This window comes from Bufo bufo, chromosome 2 (genome assembly GCF_905171765.1).
Source record: "Bufo bufo chromosome 2, aBufBuf1.1, whole genome shotgun sequence".
Lineage (NCBI taxonomy): Eukaryota > Metazoa > Chordata > Amphibia > Anura > Bufonidae > Bufo > Bufo bufo.
Window position 1 is genome coordinate 145,011,277 of NC_053390.1, and position 12,119 is coordinate 145,023,395.

At 43.1% G+C, this 12,119-nt stretch overlaps 1 protein-coding gene across 1 annotated transcript; it reads right to left on the reverse strand.

Annotated features, from left to right (window-relative positions):
- Positions 1 to 8,990: 8,990 nt before the first annotated feature.
- LOC120990742 lies at positions 8,991 to 11,402 on the reverse strand. Its single transcript, XM_040419649.1, has 3 exons — positions 11,220 to 11,402; positions 10,857 to 11,010; positions 8,991 to 9,522 (listed from the first exon to the last, which is right to left on the reverse strand). The coding sequence occupies exons 1-3, from the start codon at positions 11,398 to 11,400 to the stop codon at positions 8,991 to 8,993; spliced, it is 867 nt and encodes a 288-aa protein (XP_040275583.1). The 5' UTR covers positions 11,401 to 11,402.
- Between the last annotated feature and the right edge of the window lie 717 nt (positions 11,403 to 12,119).

Sequence of the window (12,119 nt, forward strand, 5' to 3'; positions counted from 1 at the left end):
CTTTGGATTTTGACATACAGAATGGCACTCGTCAGGGGTGCCCTCTTTCTCCTTTAATCTTTGTACTCACCTTAGAGCCATTACTTTGCACAATTCGGAGGAACCCTAATATCACTGGCATCTCAGCTGGGACCCAGGAAATTAAGATAGCTGCCTATGCAGACGACCTGATGTCCACTATTACCAAACCTCTGACCTCATTCCCTAACCTAATTGTAGAATTCAACACATATAACACCTTCACCAAATCAAGTTCCAAAAATCAGAGGTGTTCAACATATCTTTGACAGGTGCACAAGAATCTGCCCTGGTCACTGCTTTCCCTTTTAAATGGTCAGCGGGAGCAATCAAATACCTGGGAACTTGGATTCCAAGGGACCTGAAAGAGATCTACACTCACCTAAAGAATTATTAGGAACACCTGTTCTATTTCTCAATAATGCAATTATCTAGTCAACCAATCACATGGCAGTTGCTTCAATGCATTTAGTGGTGTGCTCCTGGTCAAGACAATCTCCTGAACTCCAAACTGAATGTCAGAATGGGAAAGAAAGGTGATTTAAGCAATTTTGAGCGTGGCATGGTTGTTGGTGCCAGACGGGCCGGTCTGAGTATTTCACAATCTGCTCAGTTACTGGGATTTTCACGCACAACCATTTCTAGGATTTACAAAGAATGGTGTGAAAAGGGAAAAACATCCAGTATGCGGTAGTCCTGTGGGCAAAAATGCCTTGTGGTCGTGGATGCTAGAGGTCAGAGGAGAATGGGCCGACTGATTCAAGCTGATAGAAGAGCAACGTTGACTGAAATAACCACTCGTTACAACCGAGGTATGCAGCAAAGCATTTGTGAAGCCACAACACGCACAACCTTGAGGCGGATGGGCTACAACAGCAGAAGACCCCACTGGGTGCCACTCATCTCCACTACAAATAGGAAAAAGAGGCTACAATTTGCACGAGCTCACCAAAATTGGACTGTTGAAGACTGGAAAAATGTTGCCTGGTCTGATGAGTCTCGATTTCTGTTGAGACATTCAAATGGTAGAGTCCGAATTTGGCGTAAACAGAATGAGAACATGTATCCATCCTCTGATGGCTACTTCCAGCAGGATAATGCACCATGTCACAAAGCTCGAATCATTTCAAATTGGTTTCTTGAACATGACAATGAGTTCACTGTACTAAAATGGCCCCCACAGTCACCAGATCTCAACCCAATAGAGCATCTTTGGGATGTGGTAGAACGGGAGCTTCGTGCCCTGGATGTGCATCCCTCAAATCTCCATCAACTACAAGATGCTATCCTATCAATATGGGCCAACATTTCTAAAGAATGCTATCAGCACCTTGTTGAATCAATGCCACGTAGAATTAAGGCAGTTCTGAAGGCAAAAGGGGGTCCAACACCGTATTAGTATGGTGTTCCTAATAATTCTTTAGGTGAGTGTATAGCAGAAACTTTGCCCCTCTCCTAAGCCGGATCAGAGAAGATATGAATAGATGGTCCAAAGGTCTATATACTTTGTTTCGACGGTGTGCCATCTATAAGATGAATGTCTTACCACGTCTGCTATATCTTTTCCAGGCTCTCCCTATACACTTACCTTCAAATTTCTTTGTCGCCGCTCAACGCGACCTTTTCAGGTTTATATTCGGGGGAAGTAAGCCGAGACCACCCTGCCCTTTACTACAGGTTCCAAAAGAGCAAGTGGGACTGGAGTTACCGTACCTCTGTAAATATTATGCGGCTACCGTGCTACAGCGTGTGCTGGACTGGTGCCGTCATACCCCCTTTAAACAATGGGTTACTATTGAAAAGTCATGCTCCCAATTCCCCCTTGCTCTACTGCCTTGAACGATGACTAAGACTCCACAGACGCTATCGACTCAACATACCATAGGGCTGACTCTACACCAATACCATATAAATGCTACTAAGAGTGGGATCTCACCATCCCCTTCCCCTCTATTCCCGATCCTGGGTCACCCGAATTTCCCGGTGGGCTGGTCATCTGGCCCTTTCACTCAATGGAGATTGGGGGGTAGGTGTCGAGCCCCATTCTTTAGAACAGCAGGAAGATGGTTTACACAGACCGAACTATTAAATCCATTGGAACCATGCTCTCTGGGCTCATGGAGGGTCAGACAACTTTCACATTTTCTTCCCTCTATTCCTCCATCACCGGACTTTGATAGATCACTCACATCTTTTGAAAAAGCATGCATTGGCACAGGTATATACAAACACTCCCTTTCCAAATTTTATAAGGAGCTAGTGGTTCAAAACCCAGGTTTCCACCCCTCATTCGTGAATAATTGGATAGCCGACTTAGGAGTGGACATCCCCTCTGACCAATGGCCCAAAATTTACCATTACACACATAAGTCATCGATCGTTAGCAAATTCCAAGAAGCAGCTTATAAATTGTTGTCTAGATGGTATTATGTCCCGACTCGTCTTCATAAAATGTTTCCGTTGACCACCTCGCTATGTTGGCGTTGTGACTCAGCTCAAGGATATCTAACCCATATTTTCTGGCACTGTAGCAAACTTAGACAGTTCTGGGAGTCGATACATAAGACCATGGTTTCTATCTTCTCATTTTCCATCCCAAAGTCTCCGGCCTTCTTCTTGCTGTTACACTCAGACTTACCCAACTGCTTGCTCAATAAGTTTATAGTCCGCCATTTGGTGATTGCAGCCAGAGCATGTATACCAGCTAGATGGAAGTCGCCTATTCCACCGTCTGTGGACCTCTGGATATACAAAGTTGAAGATATCCGGAGAATGGAGGAGCTGACAGCTTCTCTGAAAAAACTCCTTTGTTGGGTTCAATACTGCTTGGACCCCATGGTTTGAGTTCCAAAGTACTCCAGAGTACCAGACCTTGCTGACATAATTTTGTGTCCTATATTACAAACCGGGTTCCAAAAAAGTTGGGACACTATACAAATCGTGAATAAAAACTGAATGCAATGATGTGGAGGTGCCAACTTCTAATATTTTATTCAGAATAGAACATAAATCACGGAACAAAAGTTTAAACTGAGAAAATTTACCATTTTAAGGGAAAAATATGTTGAATCAGAATTTCATGGTGTCAACAAATCCCCAAAAAGTTGGGACAAGGCCATTTTCACCACTGTGCGGCATCTCCCCTTCTTCTTACAACACTCAACAGACGTCTGGGGACCGAGGAGACCAGTTTCTCAAGTTTAGAAATAGGAATGCTCTCCTATTCTTGTCTAATACAGGCCTCTAACTGTTCAATCGTCTTGGGCCTTCTTTGTTGCACCTTCCTCTTTATGATGCGCCAAATGTTCTCTATAGGTGAAAGATCTGGACTGCAGACTGGCCATTTCAGTACCCGGATCCTTCTCCTACGCAGCCATGATGTTGTGATTGATGCAGAATGTGGTCTGGCATCATCTTGTTGAAAAATGCAGGGTCTTCCCTGAAAGAGATGACGTCTGGATGGGAGCATATGTTGTTCTAGAACCTGAATATATTTTTCTGCATTGATGGTGCCTTTCCAGACATGCAAGTTGCCCAGCCCACACGCACTCATGCAACCCCATACCATCAGAGATGCAGGCTTCTGAACTGAGCGTTGATAACAACTTGGGTTGTCCTTGTCCTGTTTGGTCCAGATGACATGGCGTCCCAGATTTCCAAAAAGAACTTCGAATCGTGACTCGTCTGACCACAGAACAGTCTTCCATTTTGCCACACTCCATTTTAAATGATCCCTGGCCCAGTGAAAACGCCTGAGCTTGTGGACCTTGCTTAGAAATGGCTTCTTCTTTGCACTGTAGAGTTTCAGCTGGCAACGGCGGATGGCACGGTGGATTGTGTTCACTGACAATGGTTTCTGGAAGTATTCCTGAGCCCATTCTGTGATTTCCTTTACAGTAGCATTCCTGTTTGTGGTGCAGTGTCGTTTAAGGGCCCGGAGATCACGGACATCCAGTATGGTTTTACGCCCTTGATCCTTACGCACAGAGATGTTCCAGATTCTCTGAATCTTCGGATGATGTTATGCACAGTTGATGATAGATGCAAAGTCTTTGCAATTTTTCGCTGGGTAACACCTTTCTGATATTGCTCCACTATCTTTCTGCGCAACATTGTGGGAATTGGTGATCCTCTACCCATCTTGGCTTCTGAGAGACACTGCCACTCTGAGAAGCTCTTTTTATACCCAATCATGTTGCCAATTGACCTAATTAGTGTTAATTGGTCTTCCAGCTCTTCGTTATGCTCAAATTTACTTTTTCCAGCGTCTTATTGCTACTTGTCCCAACTTTTTTGGGATTTGTTGACACCGTGAAAATTGGAATCAATGTATTTTTCCTTTAAAATGATACATTTACTCGGATTAAACGTTTGATTTGTCATCTACGTTCTATTACAAATAAAATATTGACATTTGCCATCTCCACATCATTGCATTCAGTTTTTATTCACAATTTGTTTAGTGTCCCAACCTTTTTGGAATCCGGTTTGTACTATACCTCTCTTACCCCCCCCCATCCTAACTCTTGTCCCCCCCCCTCCCCTTTTTATGTTGTTAGTTGTGGATACATACTAACTTTAAAGTATAGCTCTCAATGTTATTTGGAAGGCGATGTTTAAAGCATTGTGGTTTATCCGATTAAGACCTACCTACTCAACTAGATGGACACCTTATAAGACGGATGTTGATTTAGCTCATTCTATAAGTGGCATTTTGTACTACTCTACATGCGTCTATAAAACAGATATCTGCAATATCTACTTTCTCTTGCTAAAAACAAAGCACGTTTCTTGTTTTTTTTCCGTATTTCCTACACTTTATAAATAAGGAATAAAAAAAAAAGAAATATATACAGAGAGGGCCAAAATCATGAAATATATACAAGGAGGGGCAAAATCATGAAATATATACAGAGAGGGGCAAAAAATGAAATATATAGAGTGGTCACAGAAGGAACATTGGACAGTTTTAAAAAGGGTTTTGTCACGAGGGTATCGAGAACCACGCCTGACTCCGTTATACCCGGGGTCAGGAAGTCGCAGCGGTTGGCTGCACGCTTTATTTAAGATAGGGCTGTTTTCCTTATGGTAGCTTTCTAGGTTTGCTTTGCAAACCCTTTTGGCTCACTCAGGGATCCGTAGCTCCTTCTCCTCAGCTGTTCCTTGTCCAGCACTCCCAAACCTCCTTATATTCCTCTCTCACACTTCTCTGGTTGCCAGAGATAGAACTTCCTGCCTGGACATCTATTCTGACCTTCTGGAGCTGTGTTGCTGCGTTCTCTGGTAGTTGGTCCAGAACGCTACCCTCCGGATCCCTGTTGGACCTTTGTGGTCTATTGTGATCGCCCACCTGGGTGTATGTGTTTGTCTGTTTTGTCTGTCCTCTCCCTGGTGTTTCCCTCTTAGTGATAGTGGTGCGGACTAGCGATCCCACCGGCCCGTTCACTATCTAGGGCTCATTTTAGGGAAAGCCAGGGTTTAGGCACGTGATCGCCGCACGGGTGAGGAACCCGTCTAGGGACGTCAGGGCAGTCAGGTGCCAGCCGCAAGGTGAGTTAGGGGTCACCACCTTTCCCTCTCCCTTGGGCAGGGCTTTCCCTTTTATCCTCCCTGTGCGTGACATCGGTCATTACAGGTTTAGATGAATTCTTAAAAGTTAGGCCTCCTGCACACGACAGTATTTTTTAACGTCCCGCAAAACGTGGTTCCGTTGTTCCGTGATCCGTGCCCGTTTTTTCTTCCGTTGTGCTTCCGTGTGTCTATGTTCCCGTTTTTTTTGTGGCCCGTCAGAAAACATTGCATGGTGAAAAAATTTTTATTTTAATAACTCCACCCAGGATACTGGTATAAATGAGGGTCACTTGAGTATGCATTTGTGGCCATTTTCTGTAGTCTTCACAGAGTACAGAGATTCATTTGGCTGCTTCTCTTTGCTGTTTCACCATGTCTGATTCAGAGGAAGAGATCTTACTGCATTGGGTTGTTTCTCGGCAATGGGGACCGCGCACTCCTTTGTTGAATGAGGAACCGAGTAGAAGGCGACGATTTTGGGTCCATCCGATTGTTTCCCAACGGTACCGGAAAGGACACTTTCATTGCCTCTACGAAGATCTGCGCCTGCATCCTGCGAAGTTCTATTCCTTCTGTTGGATGTCAGTGCCTACATTTGATCGCTTGCTGTCATCTCTACGTACTGTCCTTACCTTCATTGACACCAATATGAGGCGCAGCATTACTCCTGAGGAAAGGCTCATCGTCACGTTGAGGTAAGCAGTATAGTACTTTTATAGTTCAAACAGTAATGTGCAGTGCTTCTGTCAGGAGGAACATGTGCTAGAAAATGGCTGCTGTTAGACATGTGCTAATGTTTGCTGAAGTAACCTTTCTTTCCCCTTATTAAATTTTTTTTCCGTTTGTTTGTGGTTGGTTTTTTATCCCGTTAATCCCTGGCACATAACATCCCAATATTGTTTTTATTTTTTTTGCTTTTGTGCAAGTTTCAAACTTGTGTTCAGCTAACGGCCTCCAGACAATCCATGAATCCTCTGCACTCGCCAGTAGTTTGTTTAAAATGTTGTTTGAGTCAGTCAGTCAGCCATGTTACAGCAGGCTGTAACCTGCCTGTCTGAGTGAATAATTTAATATTTTTCTTGAATTACTGGCGAGTGCAGGGGATTTTTGTTGTTTCAGAAAGAATTTGGTCCCTCTGTCAGAATCTCTATCTGCATGCACCACCCTGTTAGAAGTCTATATACCGGTCTGTTCCCTATTTTTTAGGATTGTGCTGCTGCCAACCCATGAGATTTCCATCAAACGACCTCATCATGCGTAATGTTCACATAATTTCTAACTTGCACAACACTCTCAGCATTTTAAAAGGGCTAAACATAGTTTATGTAACTTAGTTGTGGTAGTACTGCCCACACCCCAATAGCTGTTAGTGTTTAGCTCATATACACCTTTTTGATTTTTTTCAGTTTAATCAACCAAGGACATAGGGCAGTGATGGCGAGACGTTATCAGACTGAGTTGGCAATGTTGTAGCCAGATCCGTAGCATTTATTGCAAAATGTCAACACAGCAATTTTGCATGAATACTGTACTAGAATATAGTTTAACGTCATTGCATTTTAGCATTTTGCTCTAATTGCCTGCTTAAATTCAGTGCTGCCTGTCGTTTTCATAGTGTGCCCTGTGCTGATGAATGCTTTGGAAACTCAAGGGTGTATATTTGTAAACCATAGACTTTTCAATGGGTGTGGGTGCCCACAGAGTGGGCCTTGAGTGCCGCCTCTGGCACCCGTCCCATAGGTTCCCCACCACTAGACATAGGGTGTTTACAATCATGGAGTGTATACAACATTATACTTGAATCTTGAATCTGTTGTTCCCTTTGATCTGCAGTTTACAGTTTTTTTGGGGGTTTTTTTTCTCAACAGATTCCTTGCAACTGGGAACTCTTTTGCATCACTGCATTTTGAGTTTCTTTTAGGAACCTCGACGATCTCGAGTATTGTACGACACACTTGCCATGTCATCTGGCCGCAACTCCGAGAGACGGTGATGCCGCAGCCCAAGACAGACGATTGGGTTCAGATCGCTGAGGGCTTCCAAAATTCTGCGCAGTTTCCAAACTGCATCGGGGCAATGGATGGCAAGCACATCCTTGTGAAGAAGCCGCCACACTCAGGGAGCCATTTCTTCAATTATAAACAATATTTTTCGGTAGTGCTGATGGCTGTTGCTGACAGTAACTACCGGTTTATAATGGTTGATATCGGGGCCTATGGAAGCACTGCAGATGCTCGCATCTTTAGTGCTTCTAGAATGGGTGAGCGGCTTCGTGCCAACCAGCTTGCCCTGCCCGAGTCCAGAAGACTGCCCGGATATGCAGGTCCGCCGGCTCCATTTGTCATCGTGGCGGATTAAGGGTTTGCATTGACTCCACATGTTATGCGGCCCTTTCCAAAGCGTGGTTTGGATGTCAGGAGGCGTATATTCAACTACCGGTTGACGCTTTCGGGATACTCTCTAGCAAGTGGAGGGTGTTTTTGTCATCCATACAGATGGCTCCGGAGAATGCTACCCTGGTGATTCAAGCTTGTGTTGTTCTACACAACTTCACCAGGATTCACGAGGCTTCCTCTTCTGTTGACATGGAAGATCTTCCTACGTCTTCAGATTTGGGTTTGGAAAGGACCCTGCATAGACGACCTGGGACTGCAGGCATTGCAGTTCGGGAACTCTATGCAGACTACTTTTACAGCCCAGAGGGGTCCTTGCCATGGCAGAGGGACGCTATTCGTGGCAGTTTTTGAAATCTTCTGGGCTCTTTAGCTTTTTTTTTATTTTGTAGATAGAATACAAAAAATGATTGTGGTAGTTGAGTGTAGGGACTCGCAAGATAATGAGGACCCTTGACGTGGACTTGCGGGCTGAGATTTTTTTGGACATCACATATTTAAATCTGCATATAACTTAATATAAATGATGATTTCGTCAAAATGTAAATTGACTTTAACATCTTTATATTTGTATTTTCTGGTCCAAAATTTTTACCTCATCATGACAGTATCCCAAAATAAAGATGTTGCTCAGCAAAATAAAGTGTTGTTTTGTGAGTTAAAGTGTGTGTGGTTTCTTTTTAATCTAGAAATTTGAAATGTAAATGTTTTGTGGAGTGTGCAAAAAAAAAAAACAGTCGACTAGTTTTCTCCCAAACCACATTTATGATAAATATTGGGATCAACGTGATCAAATGGAAGCCAATGGTTTCCACATTATGGCCAAAACATATAAAGTGCAACAAACAGAAATAAAAAACATAATTACAAATTAAGAAGGTCCTGAGTGAAGGAAGCCGGTGTAAACGAGGACCGTGGCCTTACATGGGCCTGTTGAGGTGGCACAGATGTGAAACTGCCCGGGTAAAGGGGCTGACCCGCCTGTTGCATTGGGCCCTGGGGTAGTCCTTACTGGGGTTGTTGTTGGAAAGAAGGCCCTTGGGATGTTTGGGGCGCAAACTCAAAGGGTCCTGGCCTTTGCTGCTCTCCGGCATTCTCAATGTCTAGTTTCATGCCATTTAATTTCCCCAGAATATCGCCATGGTTGGGTATTGAAAACATTTTTATAACTACCACTAATGAAGCAAGGCACTCATGATGCTCCAAAGGAGTGACGTGCTTCATTAGCGGCCCTAATCCCCGTAACATTTTCTCCTCCACGCCATCACTCCTCCTCTGGGCAAGAAAATCTATGACGTGGACGTCAATAACTTCCCGACTCTCTTGCCCAGAGGTAGAGGGAGGGACTTGGCGGTGACGTCTGGGCTGGGGCTGGACAATCCGGGGTGGACTGGCCAGTGGTAGGGGGGCCTGGCCCAGCGTGGAGTCATCTGGGTCCTCAGCCGGCGTTGGAGCAGAACTTGTTACGGGGGAGAAAACCGCAGGGGTTTCACTCCCAGACGTGTCCGATTCTTGGGACGGATCCAGACTGTCCACAGTACTGTATTTGAAATAAACAAAAATAAACATTAGATCACTTGATTTCAACATTACAAAAGTACATCGATTATATTAGTTGAAAACAGTCGTGTGTATACAATATGCAGTATATACGGAGTGGCAGCATACATCAGAGATTTGATTTTACACAATGAATAACAGCTTCTATGTGAATATTGCAATTCCTAATTTGATTGCATTTAAAATCTATCGATGGGACAAGTCTTGTAAAGGCCTAATGTTACTGTAATGGGAAAACATTGTTTGCTGTTTGGAGCTGTCCAGCCTCTGAAGAGGATTCCTCATTCAAGGATCAAAACCAGTGCTGATATTCAGGCCATCTCGTCTGTATGTGCCCCGCTACCACCATCCAAAGATACAAGATGTAATTTTAACCTAGTAGAACATCATTTACAGAGAAACAACATGTACCAGGCCACACTTGACCATGGTGAGAGTAGTAGTTTTAATCCTGCTGGTCAAGCGTAGTTGGAACATCATTATTATCCATTTTTATAGGATCTGGTTATTGTCATTTTATATGAGCAATGTAAGGAATCCATGTTGGGTTTGGTGCAATACCATTTAAGCAATATAAATGACAATGCCAATACATAAAGGGTAACAATTTCAAAAACATACAAAAGTAAGACAATAGGTCTCTATGGTAAAAATGTCACGTCGCCCAAAAATATATTTAAAAAAAAACACTATTCAGGGCTCACATTAAAACGGGAGGCTTTCTGAAAGCTTTTTTAAATATTGTACCTATCCATTGGATAGGTACAAACAAATATATTGGTGTGTGACTAAGAGCCGGCAAACACGATGATCTACTGTATGAGGAAATAATGAGTGCAGTGCGCACGTGTCATCTCCCTTCTCTTTTCTTGTTCCGATTGCAAACATCTATGTTCCAGGACGGTCAATAAATTGCTTCTACACGAACAAAACAGAGAGGGGAGGCGCTATCTTCACACTACACGTTTCGTATCATCATACAGCTCATAAGCGGTGGGCCCTGGTTTGACTCCACCACAAAACTGATGTAGACAACCAACACCAGGCATGTACAAACTGTTGACCACCAGCTGATGCCCAACTACAACTCCAAGCAGGACTGGTTAGCTTACAGCTATTCTGCCATGCTGGGAGTTTCAGTTGGTAAAGAGCTGGATGTAGTCAGTTATGACATGGCTGCCCTACAGAAAGTATAGGTCTTCAATACAAGAACACAACTGTATCCATTAGTTTCTTGTACACTTTAGCTCGTCAAGATACAAATGTAAGTGTGAAAAAATGTAACATTTAGAAAAATACATTAAAAATACTTACGGCCTCAATTCCATTACTGGCCTTAAAAACTGCAACTGGGCAGTATAAATGTAGTCCCGTTTCCTGGAGGTTCCCTCCCCACTCCGGCCTTTGCTGGTCATCTCCCGCCGGAATTGGTCCCGGCAACTCGCCCAGCGGGTTTTGGTTTGTTTTACTGTTTTGAAATGACATAATAGACAATTGTGAGGTAAAAAATTTATAAAGGGGAAAAATAGACGTCTCTTTAATAAACCATGTACAGGCCTTTATGCAAAATGAGGCTGGACCACAAAAAAAACACTATTGTGACCTCAGGTAATTTAAAACTACATCTTTTGGCCACACAGAGGGCAAGGACAGCACAACTACATTGCTATCACTTACCTAATTCTGCCCGGCCTCGGCTATCAGCTTTGGCCCATTCACTTTTGCGCATGCTCCGGGCCACTTGCTCCCACGAAGCATCCTTTTTGACACGGTCAGAATAGGAATTTGCTCGGGTATCCCAAAGCTCGGGCCTCTCCTGGACCAGGGTTATAAGTTTTTCAACATTCCAACGCGGCATGGTGGATGAAAATAAGCTGTTAGGCACAGGTGGCTAGAAATTAGCATATCCTGTGACCTTAAACTTCCTGTATATATTTGTTATGTTTTATTAAAAATTACCCTTTAAGTCATTAGTTTCAAGTTAAAATGTGTTAGGTAAAATTTTTCGTGGCACAGCGCACCATTTTTTTATGCAGTGATGACAAATCTGAAAGCAATGAAAGACATTTCTTATATAAAGAACAAAATCATCTGTAGGGGTGAAAGAAATGCAGAGAATAAGAAGGGACATGCACTATTTGTTTCAAGTCCGCCTGAAAACAAAATAATTAATATGAGACAAAAAATATTATGCAAGGCTATTAAAAAATCCAATTATAAAATTACACGGCTTTGCTGGAAGCTAATTAGCAGTATGTGGAAACATACTTAGATGAATTCAAAGGGCAAGAAAATTAGACTAAAGCCTCGTTCACGTGTCACAGTCCATTTGACATCTGTGGAAAAACAGTCCATGTTTCATATGTGAATGAAAAAAAAAAGTTATGGTTTTGGAGGGCTGGAAGTAAAAAATTAAAACGAAAAAAATGGAACAATCACCCGGTCTAGTAGGGTTAAGTACTAAACAAATGACTCTCAGCAATGTGCAGTCGGTAATCAAGGCATGTGTGGTCCTGCACAATTTCTCCAGGATTTATGATGTCTTAAAAGGAATGTGTCATCAGAAAATGACCTATT

Coding starts and splice junctions, on each gene's coding strand:
- LOC120990742 (XM_040419649.1), bottom strand. CDS start 11,400: ATGCCGCGTTGGAATGTTGAAAAACTTATAACCCTGGTCCAGGAGAGG. Junction 11,011..11,219: donor CCGAGGCCGGGCAGAATTAG/GTAAGTGATAGC, acceptor ATTTCAAAACAG/TAAAACAAACCAAAACCCGC. Junction 9,523..10,856: donor CCAGTAATGGAATTGAGGCC/GTAAGTATTTTT, acceptor TTTCAAATACAG/TACTGTGGACAGTCTGGATC.